This window comes from Parasteatoda tepidariorum, chromosome 7 (assembly GCF_043381705.1).
Source record: "Parasteatoda tepidariorum isolate YZ-2023 chromosome 7, CAS_Ptep_4.0, whole genome shotgun sequence".
NCBI lineage: Eukaryota > Metazoa > Arthropoda > Arachnida > Araneae > Theridiidae > Parasteatoda > Parasteatoda tepidariorum.
The window spans coordinates 78,324,653-78,350,977 of NC_092210.1; the positions used below are offsets into that span (position 1 = coordinate 78,324,653).

The 26,325-nt window shown below is 27.3% G+C and overlaps 2 protein-coding genes across 3 annotated transcripts in view; one reads left to right on the forward strand and one right to left on the reverse strand.

Annotated features, from left to right (window-relative positions):
* Window positions 1-23,027, reverse strand: part of LOC107444282 (mitochondrial ribosomal protein S29) — a 33,233-nt gene extending 10,206 nt beyond the window's left edge. Inside the window, exons 1-7 of one of the 2 annotated variants that reach the window (XM_043039642.2) lie at window positions 22,908-23,027; window positions 17,228-17,358; window positions 13,219-13,323; window positions 5,565-5,673; window positions 4,980-5,072; window positions 3,523-3,659; window positions 749-829 (exon numbers count right to left, since the gene is read on the reverse strand). In XM_043039642.2, coding sequence (XP_042895576.1) covers window positions 749-829; window positions 3,523-3,659; window positions 4,980-5,072; window positions 5,565-5,673; window positions 13,219-13,323; window positions 17,228-17,358; window positions 22,908-22,923 — 672 coding nt within the window. In that variant the 5' untranslated portion in view covers window positions 22,924-23,027. Of the gene's footprint in view, window positions 1-748; window positions 830-3,522; window positions 3,660-4,979; window positions 5,073-5,564; window positions 5,674-13,218; window positions 13,324-17,227; window positions 17,359-22,474; window positions 22,751-22,907 lie in introns of those variants that run through there. The other variant, XM_071183675.1, reaches the window with a different exon arrangement.
* Window positions 23,028-23,492: 465 nt separating this feature from the next.
* LOC107444300 (origin recognition complex subunit 5) lies at window positions 23,493-25,466 on the forward strand. The gene has a single exon (XM_016058408.3). The coding sequence runs from the start codon at window positions 23,824-23,826 to the stop codon at window positions 25,108-25,110; it is 1,287 nt and encodes a 428-aa protein (XP_015913894.2). The 5' UTR covers window positions 23,493-23,823; the 3' UTR covers window positions 25,111-25,466.
* Window positions 25,467-26,325: the final 859 nt, after the last annotated feature.

The following is a 26,325-nucleotide window of genomic DNA, read 5'->3' on the forward strand; positions in this document are numbered from 1 at the left end:
ACATTTAAAAAATATTACAGTTCCCTCATGAAAAAACACACTTCTAACATAGCATAATAGAAATTATTCATGCAATTTAACTTTTAGAACAAACGCTTTCGAATATAGGCTAGGTCAGGGCTCGAAAAACTGCCCATCCTCGGCAGTCAAAAATTCCCCGAAGACAACGAATTTCTCGAATCCGGAGTTCACGTGGACAGCCATTTTCCTGTTAATGTTCGTGATACATTTTCAATTTTTGTTATCTTACAAGAGTCTAGCGCCTCACTTCTAAAATGACCCTCTAATACTAGGGTTTACTATTAGTAACCTAGTATTTCTTTTATTACTGTATAATGTAATCCTAGTATTTGTAATTCTAGTAATTACTAATTCATTGTGCAATTTATATAAATGTTTGTAATAAATTAGAGAAAATTATATGTTTATTTATTTAGAAGCTACGGCTAGTTTCAAAGGAGAACGGGTACATTGTTGGACAAGCCGCTCTCGGGAACGAGTAAAGTTTTTTCGAGCCCTGGGCTAGGAAACATTTCAACCAAATTAGAAAAATTATTAAAAAAAAAAGAGAAAATAAAATATTAATAACATTTCAAAATTTACTTTGAAAACCAATTTGTTTAACAATTGATTTCATTCATCTGACTCATTATTGTACTGTACTACAAAGTACTGTAGTTTAAGAAGAAATAAAAATTAAATCATTCATATAGTTCAAATCATAAATTTAAACAAAAAAAATATTTACATGTTCAATAACATCTGTAAGAGGAGCTCCTGCTTCAGTAACTTCTCTTTTACTCCAAGTGTAGGATTTTGAAACTCGTAACTGCATAACATGATAGGAAACAAAATAAATCGATTAACTATAGTTTCATGAAAAACACCAACACAAAATTTTAGTGCAAAAACAATAAACCTCATTTTATGTAACTGTCTTAAACTAAGTATTTTATGCTTTCTAAAAATAAAATTAATCTTATTTTATCTTATGATTTAAGTTGAACAGCAGACCCATTTTTGAGTTTACGACTATCAATGTTCAACTCCGTAGCGTGGTAATTTTGAGCCTAACCCAAAAGACAAAGGAACTCCTGAAAAAAGTACCAGAAAAATTTTAACATTCATGGATGACTTTCTGATGGAACTAATTTTAGTCGTTTCTCTCCATGGAACTTTGCATTACATGGGGAGGAAAACCATGAAAACCTCCCGTGAACCGCAAAGGGATTCAAACTAATTATGCGTCTACCACTGAAGCATGGATTCTGTCAGCACTGTGATCAGTGCATTATCTCATTCAGTTTCAAACAGAAATTTGATAGGAAAACTCTCAAATTATGTAGAATGAGAGTTACTTCAGATGATAATTAGCAGAGAAACTTTTGCGGCTGATGGTGATGCTTATAAAAAGCAAAAATATAAAACACTTAACAGATTAATTCATAAAAGTACAAAAAATTGAAAACAAAAACATATTTGACAGCATTTAGAGGATGTGATAAAATTTCGAGGATGCTTTGAGAATCGTAACTAAAAATATTTCTCATAATAATTACGGTGCTAGAATAAGCAAAAAGAAAAATATATCATTAAGCCAAAAATGGTATTGATCTTTCGTGCAATGCATTTTTTCTCTTTTGTTATATTTAGCACATACATGCCTATTTTCATCAGNATAAGGGATATGGCTGCTCAAAAAAGAGCATCTTCTTTGAAACAAAAGTCTTTGCTGGATTTCTTTTGAAATGGAAAATAAAGAAAAATGTGGTAAAATCAGTAATTGACAAAAAAAATTATAAAATGCTGAAATATGATTTTAAAAAAATTCAAAATGAAGAAAAGTAAAAAAAAAAATAATAAGTAAAAAATATTTAAAAATTGAAAAAGAAAAAAAAAATTTTTTTTTAAACAGAACTATTTTAGATAGATAGTACTGCCAGTCCGAACCTGGAAAAAGTGTGAAGGGAAGTTAGTGCATAAATAATAATCATTTGAATTAGATTTTAAACAACTTTCCAATTATCCGAACTTTTCATTATCCAAACCACGTTTGGTCCCTAAAAGTTCGGATAATCGGCGCTCTACTGTAATTAATTTAACATGGGGGACTTCAAAACATTGCCTGACGATAATATTTCAATGCTCCACTGCATTATCTCATTCAGTTTCAAACAGAAGTTTGATAAGAAAATTCTCAAATGATGTAAAATGAGAGTTACTTCAGATGATAATTAGCAGAGAAAATTTTGCGGCTGATGGTGATGCTTACAAAAAAAAATGATGAAAAAAACTAGTCTCTGAAGTGCTTTATAAAAATTAACAATATAAAACACTTAACCGATTAATTCATGTCTAGTTATTGTCTAGTTGTTGAGATTTATTAATGTAGCCCTTATAGGTGTCAAAGGTTGAAGGACTTTTAGTTTAATAAAATAAACACATAGGTGCCAACCTGTAATTGCAGAGCTTTTTTTCAATAATAGACATAATTTTAAGTAGTGATATTTAAACACAAACTACATTTAATTTAACTGCAAATTACATAATTTTTTAAGTAATTTAAAAAGTTTTGGAAAGCACTAATGGGAAACAAATATAATGATATACTGATTTGTGTACTCAATTTGTTTTTAGAATTTAAAAAGTTCTTTTGCCTGCATACATGTACCAATGTATATTATTGTATGTATGTACATTATTGTATATACCTGGAGATAAAACTTACATGACATACACATTTTATCACTAAAACAAATAAAATCTAAATCTCAAATGGCACAAAAAGTGTTAACTACCTTAGTTAATATTTACATTAAGCAAATGGGAAAACTGGATTATCTAAATCACATACAATAAAATAACTGATTCTTGTAACCAAATGACAGGCAATTTAAAAAAAAAAATTATAAGAAACAGCTGCTTAGAAAGTTAGTAGTCTAAGTAAGCTTCAAAATTAGTAACAAAGCTCATCAATAGAACTACTGTTGACTGAAAAAAGAATAAAACGATGTTTTACAGTTGCATGACAGATGACTTTAACTAAAATATTTGCATGAGTATAAGAAAATATCCTGAAGTAGCACCAAATTGTAGCTACAAATGGTAGTTATTTTGAATACATTCTGTAACAGTTTCCTGAGTTAATTATCTTATTAAACAGGCAATCATTATAACTGTTTTTAAAACAATGAGGAAAAATTGTAATAACATTTCTTAACTTCTCTTTAACTTTGTTTTTTTTTAAGATAGGTAAAACAGTGCACTAAATAAAAATACGTTTTTTAAACTTTTCTTTCTCTAAATAAATGTGTTTCTTCCCTTGAAAAGAACAATTATCTTAACCCATAAAATTGATAAGTACTTTCTACAACTTACTTGAGTTTTGAAAAATGTCAACAAATGTAAATTTAAAATAATTATGTTTACTTTATATAAAAATAATTATGCTAACTTTATATAAAAACTAATGAAAAAACTAGTAAGAAACTAAGAAAAAATATTAAAAAAATACATAATTACATCAAGTTCTTCGAGAAGTGAAGAATTTTGAGATTTGAAATGCTGTAACCATAAAGCTGAGTCAACAGGTAGGTCAATTCTCCTTTCTTTATATTGAGAATCTACAACTTCTTTGACATGTTTTGTCCATCTGGAAGCTAAAGAAGTGATTAAAAAATGCAGACTATGCTACTTTGTGTCAAGTTAACTTGGCAGAATAACAGACATAAAAAAACATTAGTTATTTGAATTTTTAAGAACTGAAATTGAAAATAATGATATTAAAAATGAAAGTCTTCCCAACATGTAAGAAGTGCAACTCTTCCCCCTAGCACATTTTCGATTGTCTGGAATTTTCCTTAGAGGACATTCTCTTACGATCAATTTTAGTATGTGACGTTTAGACTCATGGATTTAATACAGCAGAGGTTATATTGTAAATTATTGGAAACAATAAAATGAGAGTATTATTATTGATAATTTCTTATACAAAAACCTTTTATTCAATGCTTAATTTAATTCTATGTATTATGTCAGATTCACCACAACCAATGAGAGCCACTAAAACTGTTTGATTCTTTTAACAAAAGCAAGGCAAAAATCAGAGACAGGAATAAAGTTTAACTTGGAAATAACCTGCTGATGCAACGATTTTAAAATTATGTTTCTTTACTGCTTTTAGATTAAGCTATTTTTAATCAATAAAATTTGATTTATTCGATTATAAAAAAGGGCCATTTATATGAGTTAAATATTTTTAATTTATACTACATAAGTTTTAATTGTGGGAACTGATTGTCTCTGTGCAAATGTATTACACTTCTTTTTACCAATATTTATTAACAAAAATTTCACTAAAATATAAATGAACAAAAATATATATAATTTCTTAACATCATGAATGCACATATTGGCTGCATCTTTTTATGTGTATATTGCTTGCATCTTTGAGTGACAAGCAGAAACTTATTTCTTCTCTTCTTCAACTGACAGGTAAATTAATATATTTTTATTTGCAATATTAAGTTGCAGCATTAGATGATGCAGATAAAAACTTTAAAATGATAGGATCAGATAATCAAAAAAATTTTAAGAAATATTCTATCCATTCCTTCAACAAACTTAAAAATGGTATACTTTAATTCATTAAATGTTGGGATATATGAAATAAATTATTAAAAGAAAAAAAGAACACTACAAATTAATATTAGCTAAAGCTACTTTAATAAAAGTTTGTTTCTTTTTTATTTTAAAAAAACATTTTGTTCCATGTGAATTACAAAAAACCTAAATCTGTCTTTCCTTTGAAAATAAGCTTTTTGTGTTACATGCAAAAATGACCTATTACAGTGCATAAAGAATAGGTTTTAGCTCAGAGGCAACATTAGTAAATAATATTTACAATTGGAAAAAAATAATTAAAAAATTGTAAAAAAATTATTTTATCTACTCAACATAAGGATAAAAAAAAAACTTACCCCAAGGTAGATGTACCAACAGAAATTTCGAGTCATATAAATAATGCAGAACATGAATTAATGTTGAAGATTTACCGGTCCCATTAGCGCCATCTAACAGTTATGTAAGAAAATTACACACCAAAATCAAAACATTTATGTCAGCATTATCACTACTACTTTGAAACCTGTGAAATGAACATGTATAGGATGAAAACTAAAATCTTTAATGCATTAAATAATATTGTATACACATTATTCATTTCATGAAAAGCTTATTTTGTTAGAAATATAATTTCTTGAAGAAAATATATTTCTTAAATGGGTTTTGAGGAACCATTATTATTCCCCAAAATGAAGAGCCTTTTTCAAAGCATAACACTTATACATGAAGTCCTCATTTTGACGAAGTGAACATGTCAGAGAAAATGTCTGGAATGTGAGCTCTTAGCTAAGTTATTATGTCAGTACTTTCAGATCTTTGCAAAGTAATCGTGTCAGCAAAATGATCCATTGCAGAAGTTAACAGAGTTTGTTCAATAAGGTAAGATTTTCCATAGATATTAAATTACAAATTTATACTGCTTTTAAACACTTAAAGGATACGTAAAACAAATCTAACAGCAGGATTAGAGAAGTCTATCTTGCTTAAGATGGATATAATTTCAACGGCTGGCTCACGTACCATGATTGCACACTCTCTAAATGTTTGCATCTATAAGATAATTATATAAATACTTAATATACTTTTTTAAATTTAAATATTTCTTTAAATTCATATATTTTGTAAAATTCATATATTTCTTTAAATTCATGCATTTCTTCACAGAAAAATATCACAAAGCAGGGTAATATATTTTCAAAATTACAGAATTAGAAATTATTTTATTTTCTAAAAATTTTAAAAAAAATCTTAAAAATAAAAAGTATAACAATAAGAAAAAATGAGAGAGAAGAAATAGTACTGATATAAAAATAAACAGCATAAAATAAAAATAAAAAACTGATACTTTATAAAAATCAACTCTTATTTCGAAATGTTTTTATTGATGAAAAGAACATTGCCACTAAAAAATTCATTTTTTACTTCAAATAAACAAAATTGTATGAATCAAACTACCTAACAACTGTAATAAAAAAAAATCTGAAAGAAATTTCAGGCCTTGATAAAAAAAGTTAAAACTTAGTTCCAATATTTGAATACATTTGTAAGGCAGATATTTTCAAGGATATTCTTTTAATGCGTTGGCATTTTATTAAAAAATAAAAGGAGACAAATCCAAATTTCTTACACCCTAAGGGTAGATGTTAAGAAAATTTAGTCAATGAACCACAAGACCAGTAATTAAAAGACATAAGAAATCCATTCACTTTACATGTATCTATAAATTTTTTTTTCAAAAAAGTTAATAAAACGAATTTGAATGAAAAAATTTACGAGGGAGAGAATGTGTTATGGTTACATTTATGATGAAATATGCAGTTTTGCAACAAATATACACAACAAAATACAAAAAGAAATATCTGAAAATAAAAACAGCAGACCATCACTTTATATCAATCACTGGCTCGAGGGACCACTGCTAATTTATTTTATTATGTTCCAAGTCAAGTCAGTCTGTTAAACCAGCCACCATTATTTTATAACATGTAATTTTTTATAAAAATTTAAAAAGGAAAATAAATTTTAACATTTTTCGTAAAAGTTGTTTATTTATATAATTAATGTGATTAATAAATCAAAAGTGATATGCATAGAAAAGTAAGTAATTGGATATAACATAATACAATTAATGGCATGGATTGTATTGGATTTGATAAGATTAGTCAATCAACCAGCCATTCTCAACAATTTGCATTGTAAGTTTTTTCTTAATGAAAATGTGTCATTTAAAGATATTTAGTGGCATATACTTATAAATTGGAACACAAATCCTTAAAACATTAAGTATCCAATTTCCTTCTAGAGCATATTTTACAATATTACCTTCCTTCTCAATAAAATCACACTATCTTTTTAGTGAGTTCAGAATTGGACTTAACTTCTCCTTAATCGAAGCAACTTATGGCAAATCCTTATGAGTTATTGGTAATGTCTCTATTTGGGATAGATGGAAAAGAGTTTCTTCATCTCTGATTTTTAATTATTCTGATTTAACTTAAAGACTGAAAAAAAAGTCTGCATTTACATGATGCATTGTGCTTTGAAATATAATATCAAATTGGTAAGATAGCAAAATGAGAGCATAATGCAGTAATCTCATAGCTGTCAAAGTAGGAAAGCCTTTTTTGCATTTAAACATGGCTAATAGTTGCTTATGGTCAGTAATTAGGGTGAATTGTAAAGGGCAAGATTAGTGGTCGCCATGTAGCAACTAAATAAAATAAATTGGAAAGCAAAAAGTACTATCGTTCGCCAACACCTATTTTGGTAATTTAACACACAATCTTCACTAATCCTTAGCTCCTGGAAAAGAACATACATGAAGATCAGAAAAACGATTTAATTTTAATAACCTCTGTTAATTTTTTATTTAAATGTTTGACAAGTTGTATGGTAATGAATTTCCTACAAAGAATCCATAAATAGGCTAAATTTAGGTGCAATAAAATTGAATCCTAACTTTATTTTCAATCTATTCAAATATAAGGATTTTATTTCTTCATTATCATCTGATATGATATTCCTTAATGACTTTTTTTGCACCTTTTTATTGACAGTTTGTTTAAACATTATTTTCAGATATGGCTAACTTATTGAGGCTGTAAAGTATTAGAAGTATTAATTACTGAGGGAAAGAAACGTCTTAAAAAGTAAGCTAAGGTTTTCTTTCTTTTATTGCTGAAAGATAAAACAGAAATAAAAAGATAGGTGTGGTATTTTGTCTTTGGAGAATAGGACCAAATGACAATAAAAGGTGAAGGGTGATGACAAAATTAGTAAATAAACTTCTAAAAGTAATATTTCCAAAATAAAGTTTAACAAAAAGAAAATATAAAAAAAAGTAAATAAAAATAAATGAGGCAAAGATTGAAGGATAAGATTTATCTGAAAAAATAGCAATTGAAAAAGGCAAATCAAAGATAAAAATAAAAAGAAAGAAAGGAAGAAAACAGAGATGAATAAAGCTGAGAGTAGCAGTTGCAGAAATTCTAACATTAATACTTTATATTTAATTAAGAGGCTTAATTTACCAGAGTTGGTAATTATATTTCATTCAGACACAGAAGTTTAAAATTGATTATGAGAAAAACAAGTCTAAAATCGAACCTATTACATATTCTTTTTCATTCTTTTTTAAAATTATTATTTTTTTATAAGAGATGATGTGTTACAATAATAATACATATATGTAATATTTCTTATTATAAAATCTTATAACATTAAATTTTTTTAAACTGTGAAAAATTAATATTTTTTACAATAATATAGAAGCAAAATCATTATTAAGATACTTTTAATGCAACACGGTCAAACACAACATAGTGAAAGTGGAAAGAAAAAAGTGGTCACTAATAAATTTACCTGTAGTGGACAATGGCAACCAATAAATTTCCCAGTCTTGCAGATATAAGTGTTGGGGTTAAGGGTCAATCCTCAATAAATTATTTGAAGATGACATTGATTTAGAAAAAGATGAAGTAGCAACGAGAAATGAAGAGCCCAGTATTTTGAAACAGAAAATAAAAAGGGGATCACCTGAATGGATTACCCCTTATTAAAGTATTAAATGCAAAAAGCAGAAACTGAAAAAGTTTGTGCATTTGAAGATATTTGATGAAACTTCAGAAAACTTTGATTTATTTACAGAATAATTCCAAGCATATCTCAATGTTCAAAACATTAATGAGAGTAAACGTGCAAAAGAGCTGATAGCAAGTTTAAATGCTTAACTATTTAATTTGTTAAAAAATTCAATTTTTCCAGAAAACCTGACAGATAAAAGTTTTATTGAGCACAAAATGATATTAAAAAATCATCGTAATCCTACAGTCTTAATAATTCCTAGCCTTTATACATTTCTAAATTTTAATAACATGAAAGGGAAACAAAAAATTATTATATTGCAGAATTATGCGTAGTTGCTATTCCCAGTGAATATTTGGAAAATATGTTAAATGCTGCTCAAGGGATGTCTTTGATTCAGGGTTAAGGAATTCGTCAATCCTCGATAGATTACTTGAGGAAAGGGACATTGATTCAGAAAAAAATTTACAAATTGTCTAGCCATGGAAAATGTTCAGAAAAGCATAGTTTAGATCATGCATGAGAAAAGCACTGATATAATGGCATTTAAGAAGGAAAAGATTAAACTTATAATCTATCCTCAAGTACAATCAGATCCCTTCATTCAAAGAAAGGCAGGTCCAAAGGATTTCTGTTTACATTTTTTGGGGGATCATAATAGATTATAGTAGAGCATAATAGATCATTAATTGCAAGTTTATTTCTGCCAAATGTAGGTTTTGCAAAATAAATATAATGATGAAATAAATATGTACAAATTAAAAAACGCATAATGTAGTCTAAAATGAATAACAATAAAAAAAAACTCCAATTATGGAAATCGTTGTAACATAATATAAATCTGTGAAAATGGAAGTCAATACAATAGGAACATTCTCAACGATGAGTTTAAAAAGATTTCAGAAAATATTGTTAAATCAGAACAATGAGAAATCAGACATGAAGCAAAACTTTTCCAACTATCTGAAATAGAGACATCATCTACCAATTACCCATAAAGATTTGGCAAAAGCTATTTCGGCTGACGAAGAGTTAAGTGTAATTTCAGACTCTCTAAAAAGGAATGTGATTTTATGGGGAAGGTAGGTTAGATTCAAAAATATGCTCTATAAGGAGATCCTGTACTTAATGGATGGCAAACCTATTTAGAATTCTTTTATGCATTTATTTTGCGACAAATCAGTTGTTGAATTACGCTATTTTTTTGATTGAAATGAATGTTGATATACAGTCAATGATTAATTATATTTACTAAAAATAAAGCTAATAAAAAGAAAGATTTAAGTTAATATTTTTATAATACTGTCATAGATAATTTACACTACACATCATATTAATCTATTAGTTTCTATTCTTCTGGCATAAAGCACAAAGTTTTCTCTTTTTTTGTGTCTAGAAGAAAAGATTTTATTTTTAAAAAAATATTTCAGATACATCTTTTTTATATGTCTATTTTTTATATATTTCAGGCATATCTTTTTCATATGTTTTTTACACATGCTAGCAAAAATAAACTCCTTAATTAAATACCTGAACATATAAGTACAAAAGAGCATAACATCTGAACATAAAAGTACAAAAGAACATAACATCTGAACATAAAAGTATGAAAGAACATAACATCTGAACATAATCAATAAAAAGAGAAATTTATACAGGATAGTATTAAAAAATGTCTCATGTAAAGTTAAAAATATGTAATAATGTACAGTTAAAAACAAATAACTAAATAAATTTTAAAGCTGTTTTTTTTTTAAAAAAAAGTATTTCTTAAGAATGAATTTGACTTATTTCTTTAACTTTTGGATTTTGTTATTTAAAATTTTGTATAAATTTGTTTAGCTTACAATTCTAAAAGTTTATTATTATTGATTTAAATATTGAAAAAAATAATTACCAAAAACTGGAACATGAAAATTACATTTTACATATCTTAATAAGCAAATTTTATAATTGCTTGCTAAAATATTTTGATTCGCCGAAAGAGGTCCCGAAATATGAAGTCAAGAAAAATTCAAATAAACATTAAGCGGCAAAAACTTCCGTTTGCTCTCTTGACAGAACTATTGGGTAATAACACATTTTAATATGTTGTATCTAGTTGTTTGCTTTATACAGTAGGGAATCGATTATCCGGAACGATCGGAACCCTCGCTATTCCGGATAACTGATTTTTCCGGTTTTCTGAATCGCTACAAAAAGCCGTTTTTTTTTATTGTTAAACCCAACTAAAAAAATAATTTTTTTTGGAAATAATCTTAAAAAGAAGAAAAAACGATGGAGTAGTACACTAATGATTATTTCCAAAATGATGGTAAGGTATCTTTCAAAAAAGAAAGAAAAATCCTAGGAGGAAAAAAAATTTTTTTTTAAAAAATGGCGGGAAAATTTATTGAATTTCGTTCCGGTTTTTTGGTTTTCCGGTTTTCTGATTTCCGGATAACGGGTTCTGTACTGTACTACTGAGAGTATAAAATGCTTGTGATTAATCATTTTCATTTGTATGGAGTATAAATGACTACAATTAAGAGTTACTACAGAGAGGAATTCTTAGCCCCTTTTTTTAAAAAAAGGAAAAATCTTAGATTATTTATTAATCTATATATATTTTTCAAGCACTGATTTTCATTTTATTATAATATTTCTTGAACCTACCAATATAAAATTTAGCATAATTAAAATAGTTAAATTTCAAAGTAGTTTCTAAATTTTTAGAAACAACTTTCAAAGTGTTCTTATATCATTTTTAATGCTAACAATAATAACGATTCAAAGTTCAATAAAAAAGCAAACTTAAATATTCTTAACTTTTTCACAGTATTTCAGAGTTAACTACACAAAACTTTTGTCTTACTCGAACTATTTAGTTTAGTGTTTTCAAACTGTAAAAATAATTAATGCTTCCTTTTAAAGATTATTGAATTTATCACTGCCATTAAACATAAGTAACGAATCTAAACATTGATGAATTTTTCAAATGTTGTCAACTGCCTGGAGTCAAACTTACTCAATGGAAATTAGCAAATGAAAACGTCTATTCCATATCAAGTCCCTTGTTGAAAATTGGACATTCTAGTAAATGATTATTTTCAGTAAATGTTGCCAAATGCCTGGAGTCAAACTTATTCAATGGAAATTAGTAAATGAAAACCTCTATTTTATATCAGGTCCCTTGTTCAAAATTGGACATTCCAGTAAATGATTTTTTTTTATTACAGCATGTTTTAGAAGATGAGTTTTTCTGATTAGGATAAAAATACACAAATAAAACGTTTTACCATTTTTTTATTACAATAACATTATGAAAAATTTTATTCAGTTAAAAATAAAAAATGACACAAGTATTTTTGATCATCAACTACAAATAAATCAAAAATTGATTAAATAGGATGTTATTATTTCGACCATGGGGAAAAAATAATAAAAAATCAAGAGTGAGTCACATCTTACTATTTTACATGAAGACGTCCTCATTATCTTTTGTACCTTTGCTAGGGCATCTAGCATGGGCATGATTACATGTGAATTTAAAATTTCAATTATCACATTATAATGAGTAAAAATTGTGTTATTTTCATATTAATTCACATAATTAGTTTTATGTGACCCATTTGTTTGGCAATAAATCTGTATTGTCTTTAACTAGTTTTTTATTAACTTATTTGTAATTTTTCCAACCATTTCTATATGGTTCTCCAACTTCTAAATTACAGTAATAATTTTCTGATAAGCTTAATTCATGATTATTCTGGAGTAAAACCCCAGGCTTTTTCAGATCACTATTTTAGGACTTTTAAGCCATTTTTATAAGGTTTTTTAAATGCTGATATTTGTAATACAATACCACAAGGGATTATTACAACATTACATGCCATTTTGAATTTGAGCTATTACATGTCATTTTCGGCAGTTATTTATCGCTTTTTCCAAATTCCGACATTTTCAAATAAATTCACTTAATTAGTTTTATGCGACCCATTTGTTTGGCAACAAGATTTTTTTTCCATATAGTCGCCTTTTTAAAAAATTAGTTGCTAATGTCCGGAAAATAATTGCTTTTTAGCTGTTTTTTGTAAAAAGTAGTAGCCATAGTTGCCTCCTCTTCATTTTAGTTACAAATAGTCCCATTTTAATCGCTAGTGGAGGTCATGCTAGAGGTCTACATAAACTCAATATTCAAAGAGCTAAGACTGACTTTGAAAAGCTAGCAGCTCAAAAGTATTAAAATTTTCAGATTTAATGAACAAAACAGGTTATAATCGTATATTTTGAAAGCTTAAATACATTTGTGTAAGTATGTAGCCAAATAATAAAGTGTGCTTCCTGTAATCTAAAGTTATAAAAAAATCTATAATACAAATAAAATCATTTTTCAAAAATTATTTAATGAAAAACAAATTTTTTTTCAATAAAGCCATCTTACATGGTAAAACTGGCTTCTTCCTAAGTTAAAAATCTCATAAAATTACACCCACAGACTTAACACAAAAAAGAAACATTTAATAAACATACTTGGATATCCATAGATTTGGGTATTCCACCAATGTAAAATACTTTCTTTCTCACTGCAGGAGGAATCAGGTAGAATTTACCAACATGATTTTGGGTATGATTGCTCTGGAAAAAGATCAACAACTATTGATACTGGCAATTGAGATATTAAACAAATAAGATTAGACCAAGACCAAAAAAGTCAGCAAATTCAATATTTAACCCAGTGATATTAATTAAAAACATATAAAATAAATAAATATATAAAATTATTTTTTAATATGAAAATTTAAAAGGCCAGTTATTAAAAAATATTGATTATTTTCTTTTTAAAAAAGCTTAATCATTATTAGCTTTATTTTTAATTTCTATACCTTACAAATCACTTTAAACACAACTGTATGTTTTTCTATTGATGACTAATTAGCAAAAATATAAATAAAACTTGCCATGAAAGATGACTATTATTGCTAAATAGCAGAGATCACTATTAAAGCTATGAACTGCAATGTCTCAAATTAAATAGCTGGGTAATGTGATGAAAGTATGGATATTACAGCCAATGAGTGTCACTATCATTCAAAAGATATTTTCAAGCCTTGAAGCTTCAGAATTTCAACAAATAATTTTTTAAAATACTATTTGGTATAGAATTAATATTATATTAATAACTTTCATTAAAACATAAAATATATAGGGAAAGTTAATAATAATTTTAGGCTTGTACACATTAAGAACATTGATTTCTTTTTATTATACCAAGTAGAGGAGAATTCCTTCTTAATAATTCCATAAAGATATAAGCTGAAACTCTAAAAATAAAAAGTTCCTGCTCTATAGTGCTCCAAAACTCAATCATGTCACTGCAGTTAATTAATAGCATTATATCGTTTTTTTTTTTTTTTTCTTCATTATAACACAGTTTTTGAAAAAAATATTACATTAAACCTTCTAAAAATCCACATTGACTTTAAAAAATAAATGACAACTTAGTTAAAGTTAGATTCAAGAAAAACTATTTTAATGCTTAAAAATTCGATTTTATTGTTAAAAAAAATGCAATACATTTTTATAAAATTTATTTATCAACTTTTTATACATTTAGGAATTTTTAAATGATCCTGTCTTTTATTTTACATCCTGCAATATATTAAAAAAAACTGGAATATATTTAAAGAAAATTAGAAACTAATTATTTTTATTTTATATATTTAGATATAAATTAATAAATTAAAGCTGTACAGTGAAAATAAAAACACATATAGAATCAAAAATCGGCAAATTTCTAAATCCAAAAAGTTCAAACTAAGATCCTACATTTTTCTAAAGCTAATTTTGATAAATACCCTAAATTGTCACATACATTGCAGGGTTTGTTGATTTAAATCAGCTTGATTTAAATCAACTGATTTTTTTAAAAAAATCATTGATTTAAATCAACTGATTTTTTTATACATATATTGATTCTAAAAGTTTAAAAATAGTGTTTTAAATTATTGATATTTTTATTATTTCTCTTTCTTTATTTTAAATAAATTGCTGCATTAATTAATTTTAGTTAACGAAATTACTTTCTTTCTTGGTGTGTGTTCAATTCCAACACATTTAGAATTAGATTTTTAAAAATCTTTTGACTCTTGAGATTGAAAGTATAGATTAAAGTACACATTAAATGCTGTCCTAATATTTGATTTGCATGGCTGTAGAAAGTAATTAATAAGCGTGAATTTTTCTAAAAAAAAATGCAAATAATGTTAATTAAAATTCTACCTTTTGATGGAAAAAACTTAGAACTAAAATCTACTTTTCATTTTATTGGTGGAAAATGTATATTTCTAAAGCTTAAGGCTATATTAAAAAGAAATTATCCTAATATGCCAANATTGTTTTTTTTTTTTTTTTCTTCATTATAACACAGTTTTTGAAAAAAATATTACATTAAACCTTCTAAAAATCCACATTGACTTTAAAAAATAAATGGCAACTTAGTTAAAGTTAGATTCAAGAAAAACTATTTTAATGCTTAAAAATTCGATTTTATTGTTAAAAAAAATGCAATACATTTTTATAAAATTTATTTATCAACTTTTTATACATTTAGGAATTTTTAAATGATCCTGTCTTTTATTTTACATCCTGCAATATATTTAAAAAAAAACTGGAATATATTTAAAGAAAATTAGAAACTAATCTTTATTTTATATATTTAGATATAAATTAATAAATTAAAGCTGTACAGTGAAAATAAAAACACATATAGAATCAAAAATCGGCAAATTTCTAAATCCAAAATGTTCAAACTAAGATCCTACATTTTTCTAAAGCTAATTTTGATAAATACCCTAAATTGTCACATACATTGCAGGGTTTGTTGATTTAAATCAGCTTGATTTAAATCAAATGATTTTTTTAAAAAAATCATTGATTTAAATCAACTGATTTTTTTTATACATATATTGATTCTAAAAGTTTAAAAATAGTGTTTTAAATTATTGATATTTTTATTATTTCTCTTTATTTATTTTAAATAAATTGCTGCATTAATTAATTTTAGTTCACGAAATTACTTTCTTTCTTGGTGTGTGTTCAATTCCAACACATTTGGAATTAGATTTTTAAAAATCTTTTGACTCTTGAGATTGAAAGTACAGATTAAAGTACACATTTAATGCTGTCCTAATATTTGATTTGCATGGCTGTAGGAAGTAATTAATAAGCGTGAATTTTTCTAAAAAAAAAATGCAAATAATGTTAATTAAAATTCTACCTTTTGATGGAAAAAACATAGAACTAAAATCTACTTTTCATTTTATTGGTGGAAAATGTATATTTCTAAAGCTTAAGGCTATATTAAAAAGAAATTATCCTAATATGCCAAAAATAGAAAGAAAGAAAAAAGGCTGATTAATTCAGATATTTTTTCCATTCTAGCTCTTTCAAAGTCTATTTGAAGCAGTAGAGTTATTAACTGGTAACTGGTATTTTTTTATCACAATATGTTTACAGTATCCTTGACATTATCAAATTTTCTATAAAAAAATTTGTGCAAAGAAATTCCAATGATTACATAGATTTTTTTCAAAATTTTTTTAGCTTAACTTATCTATTTCAATATAGGATTAAAAATGAATATTTTAATATAAAAATATATAGATCAAATATTTATTTATTTCTTGATGAATGACTACATTCATAAATACAATGTTTTACATTTATTTTGTGATATTAAAAATCAAGAGAAAAAACATCACAATTTTAAATTAAAATTATTGCTTGCTAATTGAAACTTTGTTTTAATGGTTAAAGAACAGGGATCTGTCCAAGATAAATTTACGCTTAGCGGTACCTTCACAAATTCAACGTTGGGAAAATACTTTTTTCTTCAAATTTTATTTTTGTGTCTCGTAAGAAACGATAAATCCATACTTTTGTGTTGATTTTTTAATATAATTTTTAATTTTCACAAATTATGTCTAAATTTTCACAAAATAAGTACCTCTCAAAAAAACCTAGACAGACCCCTGAAGTATTCTTTAAATTCTCTATTTCATGTAGTCTTGAAATTTCAATCATGCATTTGTTTCAAAATGGTTGCTAAGCATTCAAAGCAATGTATTATAATGGAAAATTATTTCAGTAAGTTAAATATTGGTATAATATAGTTTTAATATTAATTTAATTTTGCTTAAACATTTATAAAGGTTTTTTAATCATAAATTAAAATTCTTACAATTAATTTGAATAAAAATCAAAAAAATCTGATTTAAATCAAAAAAATCCGATTTAAATCAAAAAAATCATGAATTGTCATTGCTTCCATCAAATTCTCATTATAATGGATAAACAATAAAAATAATTCTATTAGCATAAACAGAGGCACACATGATATTTCATGATTCACACTGATTAACTTGCAAATAGTGTGAATACATAGCATTGATCAGCAACAAAGCTATAGAAAAATGTTTTCTGAAATAAAAATAATTAAAATTAATTTTTATTCTGTTTTAAAGTAAAATACGTCTCTCACTGGATTATTTTCACTTGTTCGGAAATGCTGGTGAGCTTTAGATTCAACATCTTGAGCAACAGCTGTGGAGAAACATGCAAGTTTCAATATATTTCTGTTTATCTGAACAGCTGGAGTTAATTTCACACAACCTAGAAAATAAATTCAAAAATATAACAAAGCATAGCAGATCCAGTAGATTTCAATTACAGTGAAACCTCCTGTTATGGACACTCCTCCAAAACGGACACCTCTCAATACGGACATATTTTTAATTTCCCGGGAATCTTCTATGAATAAACCATTACGTACATTCTCCGCAAAGCGGACACTTCTGTAACCGGACACGGACAGTCATTTTGGTCCTGAAACGTTGTTTTTTATCTCTACAAACCGGACACTACTTTTTCTAAATAAATTGCAAGCTAAAAAAATTCAACTTTTCACCATTTTTAAAGCATGTAAATAAAACTTTTTGCCTTATCCATAACTAAAAATATTGTTAAGCTATTTCACCACCGAAAAATCAATCTTTCTCCTGTCACCTTGCCTTATCTTTGTAAAGAAAGGAGAGAAAATGGTACTGCACTCCTGAAGTAATTCTGACATCGGCATCTTTTGATCTTTTCATCTGGACCACACAGGTTATGAGATCCCTCAAGTTGAAATGACTTCTCTCGATGCTTCTTCCCAATTGGAAATTTCTTTAACTTTCTTATCAATTTGAAGACTGTATTTAACACAACTGGGGTAAAAAAAATGAGAACAGAAGTATAATCTTTGAGGTGTTCATATAAATGAAACATTTATTCAGACACTTGATAGCTGATCAATTGTGACTAATCATCTCCATAGGCCCTCATGACTTACAGGTATGCATTACTTTTTTTTCTGTGAATCATGATAGGTTTATTATCCAAGAAGGTATGAACCATGTTCCCTATCAAACGATAAGTAGGTGTAAGGGGATGTAAACCTAATAATTGAAACAGACTGAGGACGGTACGCTCCTATTTGGTATCATATGTCTAACTTGAGTATCTATGCTAATAGGAAAATTATATTCATTTATCTGTAGCTACATCCAGAATTATGTATTTACATCAAACTTCTTTATATATTCTTTTTTATCTTTCTTATCATTCAAATAAATATTTGTGTAGATATTTACAATATCCTTGTAGATATTATTTAATTATTTCTACATCTTTGAGAATACTCTAAAAACAATTTACGGTGCCCTTCCCGTAAACGGACAACTCTCATAAACGGACAAATTTTTTGGTCCCATGAATATCCGCTTAACGGAGGTTTCATTGAACTTGCACAAATTTACAAAACAAAGATAAAACAAGATGTTAAAAGATTTCTAACTTTCTTTTTTAACAAAACTGTTTGAAATATGTCCATAACAAGGTAGTTAAAGGTGTTAATGCAAGTAAAGTATACAGAAGAAGAGAGAATGAAATAAATTTTTCAACGAAGAGAGGAGTAGTAAACTCGATATAATGTAATTTTATTAAAGAATAAATTTCAAATAATTTTTAATTTTAAAATATCATTACGCATTGTCTTTTAATTTATAGAAATATTACACTATGAAATAATTCAATAGTAAATTGTTATAAAAACTAAATTCCTCTTGAACCTTAAAGCCATTCTTCTTTCTTTAACTGTGCCTCTTATCCAAAAAAAGGTTGATGAAAGGGCGTATAATTGTTCACTGTTGTAATTATTTACCTTCATTGACAAACTCTGAGAATTTTGGCGAGTATTTTGATAATAGGCCCCATGATATTTAAGAAACCAGAAAGGAAAGATTAAACAAATATTATTACTCTCAATATTTAAGAAGAGTTAAATAAGTGAATTGAAAGAAAAAATTGTATATGACCATTTGTAATGTCCCAAATATGACATAATCTGCTATTTTATTACAATAACACAGACTAAAACGTAAAACTGAAAACCAAAAAAAAAAACAAAGCAGCATACTATCCCTTTACACCTGGTACTGGTTTGGAGAATTATTGATAATTATTTTATGGTGGTTCAATCACTCTTAATTTTCAAGCTCCACATAATGAGTGCCATCAGTTGCAAAAATCAAATTTATGACAGTATTATCAAAGTACCTAAATGTTAATAAAAATGTTCAACAGAGTGACTCTCATGCCTTCTCTTTAATATATCATTAACAAAAGCCAGTGCTTTCCCTAAACATTTCTTTAAGGGCTGCCCGCCAGGCTTGCTCTTTGCTCCCATTGAATGTGTCCTCTTTGCCCTTTTGGCAAAAATAGGCCGCCATCCCTTAAAAACACTGCCTTTTTTAATTCACATTCCCTTTTGAAAAAAATTAAATCACTGTTTAAATAACAATTACACACTGGTAAAATTATCTGTGTTTATAGGTTTAATTCTGATTACTATTACAAATATTTAGTTCATAAGGATAATTCTAAACTGGTTAAATTTATATAAGTATCTTTTTTTGGGGAGGTTATTAATAAATTTTTAAATGATTTTAAATTTCAAAACAATCGTTTAAATAAATACCCTTTTTTTTAAAAAATGCACCTTTAAATGTTTATATTCTTGTAATTTTCAATTTAAATTATTAAAATAAAAATTTCCATAAATTTTTGTAAACTTTTTTTTTTTTTGTTAGTTTACTTTTCTGAAGAAAAAAATTACACATATTACATGCATAATAAGCAATATCTGGTAATATGCTCAATAATTCAAAAATTAACCCTTGTGAGTTTAAAATCAATTTTATTAAATGATTTTAGTAACCTCAGATCATTTATTAACACAAAAAACATTACCCTTTCTAAATAAAATACTTTATACACTTCCTGTTTTCTCTTCAGAAAAAAACAAAAATGCTTTCTAGGAAAAAAGTGTCTTCAAAACTCTTGATTCTAATTCGTGGCTCAGAATCTTGGTCTTGAACTAAGAACACAAAGTTGAAGTTTTTGAAGGAAAGGTTTTCAGAAGAATCATTTGCTTCTGAGAAAATGGTCTTTGCCAAATATGCTTTAATTCAGAAATTTATGAAACTGTTATATGACCACTGTTTTCAAAAGTATTATAGTTAAAAGAATGAAATGGGCTCCTCAGACTTCTGAAATGAATTTTAAAAAATCAAGTAAAGAAGAATTTTCTTCAAAGCCCTTAACTAGTCAGAAAAGAGTCAAAAAGGGTTCAATCTGGTGGAATCAGACTTGGAGTCATTAGGGTAAATAACTGATGGTACAGGTCAAAAAAAAGGTTATCTTGGAGAAATCTTCAATAGAAGGCCCTCATCACCCTAGACTGTGGTGTTAAGTGGTATTTGTTACTAACAGGTAACTACTTCAATTAAAATGGTAACTACTTCATCCACATCATCATCATCAGTAGCTCGACAGTCCTGGGTGAACCCTGGCTTTCTCAAGAAGACTGCACCAGTCCTTTCTTCTGCGTGCCACGGCTTTCCAATCTCTGACCTTGATTGTGGTACTTCATCCACTGAGCACTTAATTTGATTTAGTGGAAAATGATCAATTATTGATAGGATCATATAGAATACTTTCTATAATGAAAACCACACATGAAAAGATACTCAAAACAGCCTTCTACCCATGAACTTTATTTATTACTAGCTAAAAATCTGTTCTTTGTACAAAGTAAAAAATAATAAGAACTACTAAATCAGTTAATATTATGGAATGATAGTTAGCTCAGAAATGATGGGAAATGAAGAGGGGGTTTGTTAGGGCAGGTTCGCTTAGCTGAATCTCAATCCCTGATTAACCAGATAGCAGAGTGGTCAACATACATCATTGGACACCGAGTTTTGGCTTGAACCAATTATGCTCGGATTTCAACATGCAGTTGGAGCTGAGCTTAAAGATAACAAAATATGATACATAAGATAGCAAACTATATTTTTTCGAGAACGTCCTTTTTGTTCAATGCTTAAATAAATAGTAAAAAAATTAATGGAAAAGTTGGCAGAAGTCTACATTTTTTGACAACTTTTCACTTGCACCCAGCTAACCAAATACAGTAGAGCGCCGATTATTCGAACTGCTCGGGACCGAACATCGTTCGGATAATTGGAAAACTGTTCAAAATCTAGTGTACATGATTATTATTTATGCACTAACTTCCCTTCGCTCCTTTTGTAGGCTTAGGACTGGTAGTACTATCTTAAATAGCTTTGACGTGTTCAAAAGGGTTTTTTTCTTCAATTTTTAAATATTTTTAATTAACTTTTTTTCATTTTGAATTATTTTAATCATATTTCAGTTTTTTATAATTTTTTTTGTCAATTACTGATTTTACCACATTCTTCATTATTTTCCATTGAAAAAGAAATCCAGCAAAGATTTTGTTTCAAAGAAGATGCGTTTTTTTTAGCAGCCATATATCCCTTATTCATCATTTTGACGTTCTTGCCAATTCATTGCAATATCTAATGAATTGCATGCTTCTATCTTGAACTTGATCACTTACTTCTTCATCTTCGTCTGTGGAGTTCCGATTTTCATTAAAAATCAACAATTCATTATTTTCATCCGAAAGATCTACTGATTCCGAAACTTCAGTTTTTCTGTTAAGAATTTTATTCCAAGATTTATTATTCCAACCACTGTAATCACTAATCATTAAACATAAGTGACAACTACCCATTCCCCAATTATAAAACTTCAACACTTATCTATTCATAAACTCCTTCTGCATTCCAACCATTGTAGACTATCAAAATGAAGCTCGCATTCTTGGAAGATAATTTTCAGTTGTAAAGGGGTAGGCAGGTTTAACTGTATCACCATACATGTATGTATGGCTGCTATAAGAAAACTGCTAAAAAGGTTGTAAATTAAATATGGTTTTTGAATGTAGGGGATATTATTCATTCTAATTAATTTAGAAAAATTGTCAAGATCTTAAAAAGTATTCTAAACTTTAAAANCATAGTTCGGATAATTGGACGTTCGGATAATCGGCGCTCTACTATAGTACCAATTATTCTAAGTAATATATAACATAATATTTGAAATCAATTTCTTTTAAAAGGTAAATGTTTTTTTTTTTTTTAAAAAAAACCTATGCTGTTTTCAACTTTTCTTTTAAAAAGGAAATTATTAAATGTGTATTAAGGAATCATTTCCGTGTTAGTTCATATTATATTATGATAGTTAAGTTTAAAACATATAGTATGTTTATAAGAAAACCCATTCATCTAAAAGAAGTTAAACAATATATTTTTTACCTTACTTCGTATTGTTCCAAAACATCCTAACGCTCAAGCTCAAAGGCGAGGTTCTTACATACTAGTTTAATATCTTACAAACCGAGTGAAACGTTTAAGAAGAGCGAAATCGTTCGTCCTAAGAAATCAAGCTTTTTTTTTCAAATCAATTTTCGTATCGGGTCTTTTAAAGACCCGATACGAAAATGCTCTCTATCCCCAAAAATAAAAGAAGTCTACCCTGACTTAATATGCTTATAAGGAGATGCCTTATTCACATTTAAATGATAATGACGGGATAAAAGAAAAAAAATCGATAGTGTAAAGTTCTAACATAAACAAAATTTAACATGATATAATAAGTTTACATACGTTGTTGATTTAAGAGTATGTCAATTAAATATTAAAAAACGCAGCTTTTAAAAAAATTAAAAGCTAAAAACATGTAATAAAACTTACGGTACAATGAAGACATGATTAATTTTTAAAATAAATTGAGACTTTGACCTTTGATACCTTTAATATGGTAGTGTATATGGTAATTGAGACCTTTAATACAGTGTTGCCAGAACTTAAGATTAAAAAGTAGCGAATGGGAGCTCCAAAAGTAGCGGATTCGAACATTTTGTAGCCCAAAAATATATATTTACTGCACTAATTTATTTGGCTATATTTCTGTAAAACAGCGCCGTTTGCCAGAAAACACTAAAATTATAATAACATTGGCTAGCTCGTTTTTTTCCAGCTTTTTTATGTGTAAAAATCAGTCGGAACTGTCTTCGATATTTTAATGTTGGTGCGGTCTTTGAGCTGCATAAGAATACTAAGAGGTTTCGACCTCAGCTCGCTTCGTTCCCCAACCTCAAGAACCTTAATTANTGAAGTTCCAAAAACTTTTCACTGTAGTCGATATGAATTTAGAATTCTTTTTGGGTCGAAATCTATCAGTATTTACATGTAATAAAAAATAATTAAATTAAAAACTGAACGTTCCGTTTCATCAGTTTGTTTCAACTCATATTTCGAACATTAATGTTCAGGAAATTTATTGAGTACTGTTGAGGTTATGCAATGCTGATCAAACTTAATAATATTTCTTAAAATATTTTATCAATTTATAATTATGTGCCTTTTTTATCAACTATTTATAGCTAATTAAGCAAAGAAATTTATTTTTCACCATAAAGACATTAAATGTAATAACCTTCTTTGAGGCAAGCTTAAAGCTGAAAAAAATTGAAATATCCTATATATTGAGAGACAACTAAACCACATCGCGCGACTAAACCTGAACGCGCGATGCGCAAAACAGAGAAACTAATTTAGGAAAATATTATAATTTAGTCGATTCAAAAGAAAAAATAATCATTCTGAAATGGAAACAACTGAAATGTATGATTGTGAGGAATTCAGCATACCTTTTAGAAAAAAAGAAATAGACTTTCTTTCCAGATTCTTCCTTGATAAACTAAGTTTCCAACATCGGTCTTTGTTTATTTACGGCCACAGAGCGACAGGAAAAACTTTTGTCTTATCAAAATTTCTCCAATACTTTTCTCTGCCGCATGTATGGATAAATTGCAATGAATTTTATACAGCTCAGCTTATTTTTTCAAAAATAGTAAATCATTTGTCTAAAAAGGAAGACGATTACAAAAAAGTCACAAATTCTCTAGACTTTATCATCTTTGTAAAGGAAAACCTTAAAACAGTTGAGGAGACCTTGTATTTAGTTTTTGATTGTGCCGAGGTTCTAAGAAATGAAGATTATCTTCTTAGACTTTTTTTGAAACTGCAAAGTATAACTAAAGTCAATATCTGCACTATTCTTTTATCTGAACTCCACATCGATGACTTTTTAATTTGTGATTATTTAACGCTACAATTCACTGAGTATTCAAAGAATGAGATGTGTGAAATATTGTGCCTTAATTGTCCTCAGGGTACCAGTCAAGACTTCTATAGTGCCTACATAAATGTTATAATGAGAACGTTTTATCCAATCACGAGGAATCTCTCCGAATTGAAATACCTAGCTGAAAATAATTTCGAGAAATACTGTAAACCGGTTTATGATGATCCAGAATATGAAATCAGTTCACTGCGCTTATGGAAGAATATAGAACCTACATTAAAGGAAGCTATTAGGTGTGTTTATCTTCGTGAAATTTCAGGTTCAAAATGGAGAACTTACTGTAAAACTGAAACCAAAGAAAATAAAGCCCCCACTTCTTCTATCACCTCTTGTATGACACGAGAACTACCATTTTTCTCAAAGTTTCTATTGTTAGCAGCTTATTTTGCTTCATACAACCTACCTAAAAGTGATTTTAAACATTTTGTTAAAAACCAGGGCAAGCAGAAAAAGAAGAGAATTACGAAAAAAACTGAAAGAAATCTGCATTTATTAGGACCTAAGCCTTTCACTTTAGATCGCCTCCTTTCCATATTCTTTTCAATTGTTGGTGAAAGAGTCTTGCCTTCGGCCTTAATATTCTCTCAGATTTCATCATTGGTTCATATGCGTCTCATGTCACGTGTTTCAGCCGATGAACAGTTAGATTGTCCTAAATATAAATGCTTGGCAGAATTAGATCTTGTTTGTAAAATTGGTAAAACTGTTGGTGTTGATGTTATAGGGTATTTAGATGATTTTATATAATTATTCCGTAACTAGTATTCGTACAAGAAATATCAGCATTCAATTCTCACGAAGAATATACCTAGCAAAATACACTAAAATCATTTTAAATGTTTACAATCTTTCAAATTATGTACAATCTTTTACATAGAGGGGCCATTAGAATAAAAATAACTACATTAAAAAATTTGTATTTCTTCTGTCCTGTATAATCAATACCAATTTATCACAAATGAAAAGATTAATGACATCAAATGATTACTTATTTTGTACAAAAACTATTTATTTTTATAATTTTCCACTTATGTTGAAGTATATTAAATTAAAGCAAATTGTGAGATATTTTTTTAATGAATAAATTAAAATTATTTACTCTCTTTGCAGTTTGTTTACTTTTTGTAATTGAATTTGTTGTGTTTTTTCTGAAGGAAATATTTATTAAAAAGGAATTGGAGTTAAATTATCTTTTGGCATTTTAAATGAGTTTTTTCTACTTTGAACATCACACATTTTTTTCTTAATTTTTCAAAGATAAGATTTTAAAAATTCCTTTAGCATTTTAATAAATACTTTTGTTTTATTTTCTTACAATGTGAGAGGTTTACATTTACTATTCAAGAACTGAATTTGATCCTTGTGGTAAAAGCTATAAACTCCTAATCTATCAAAGAGAATATCTGGTTATCAAATATTGAAAGTTCTTATCCTTGGAAAACCAAAAAGATAAGTTACAAATCTGTTATTTTTATTTCATATTTTTCGTAATATAAAACAAATTAATATGTATGTAATGCATCTTTATTAGAACTGATACATTACAAAGCAAAAGGAAACAGAAATGTGAAGCATTATGTATCTTGTATGCTATTAAAGTGTTTTGCAATTTTTTATGTTGAATGTCTTAAATTCCTAATAACTTTTATGCATGTTGAAACCTGACTTTTTTACATTTTGAAAATCCATACCAACTATCAGAAACAAAATATTTAAAAATGTTGTTGAGAGTTAAAAATTATGACATTTAAATTTAGAATAAAATTAAAATAATGCATAGAACAGTTCTCTCATTTATAAGCACAGAAAATAATTTCCTGTTCTGTCTAACTAAGCAAAAACTAAATTTAATTTGCAATATTTTTGAAAAACGCAATTTGGTAAAACTTTATCAGGTCCTGCAAGCATATTTGTAGTTATAAACATATATCAATAATATCATATAACAAATCTTGATTTTTG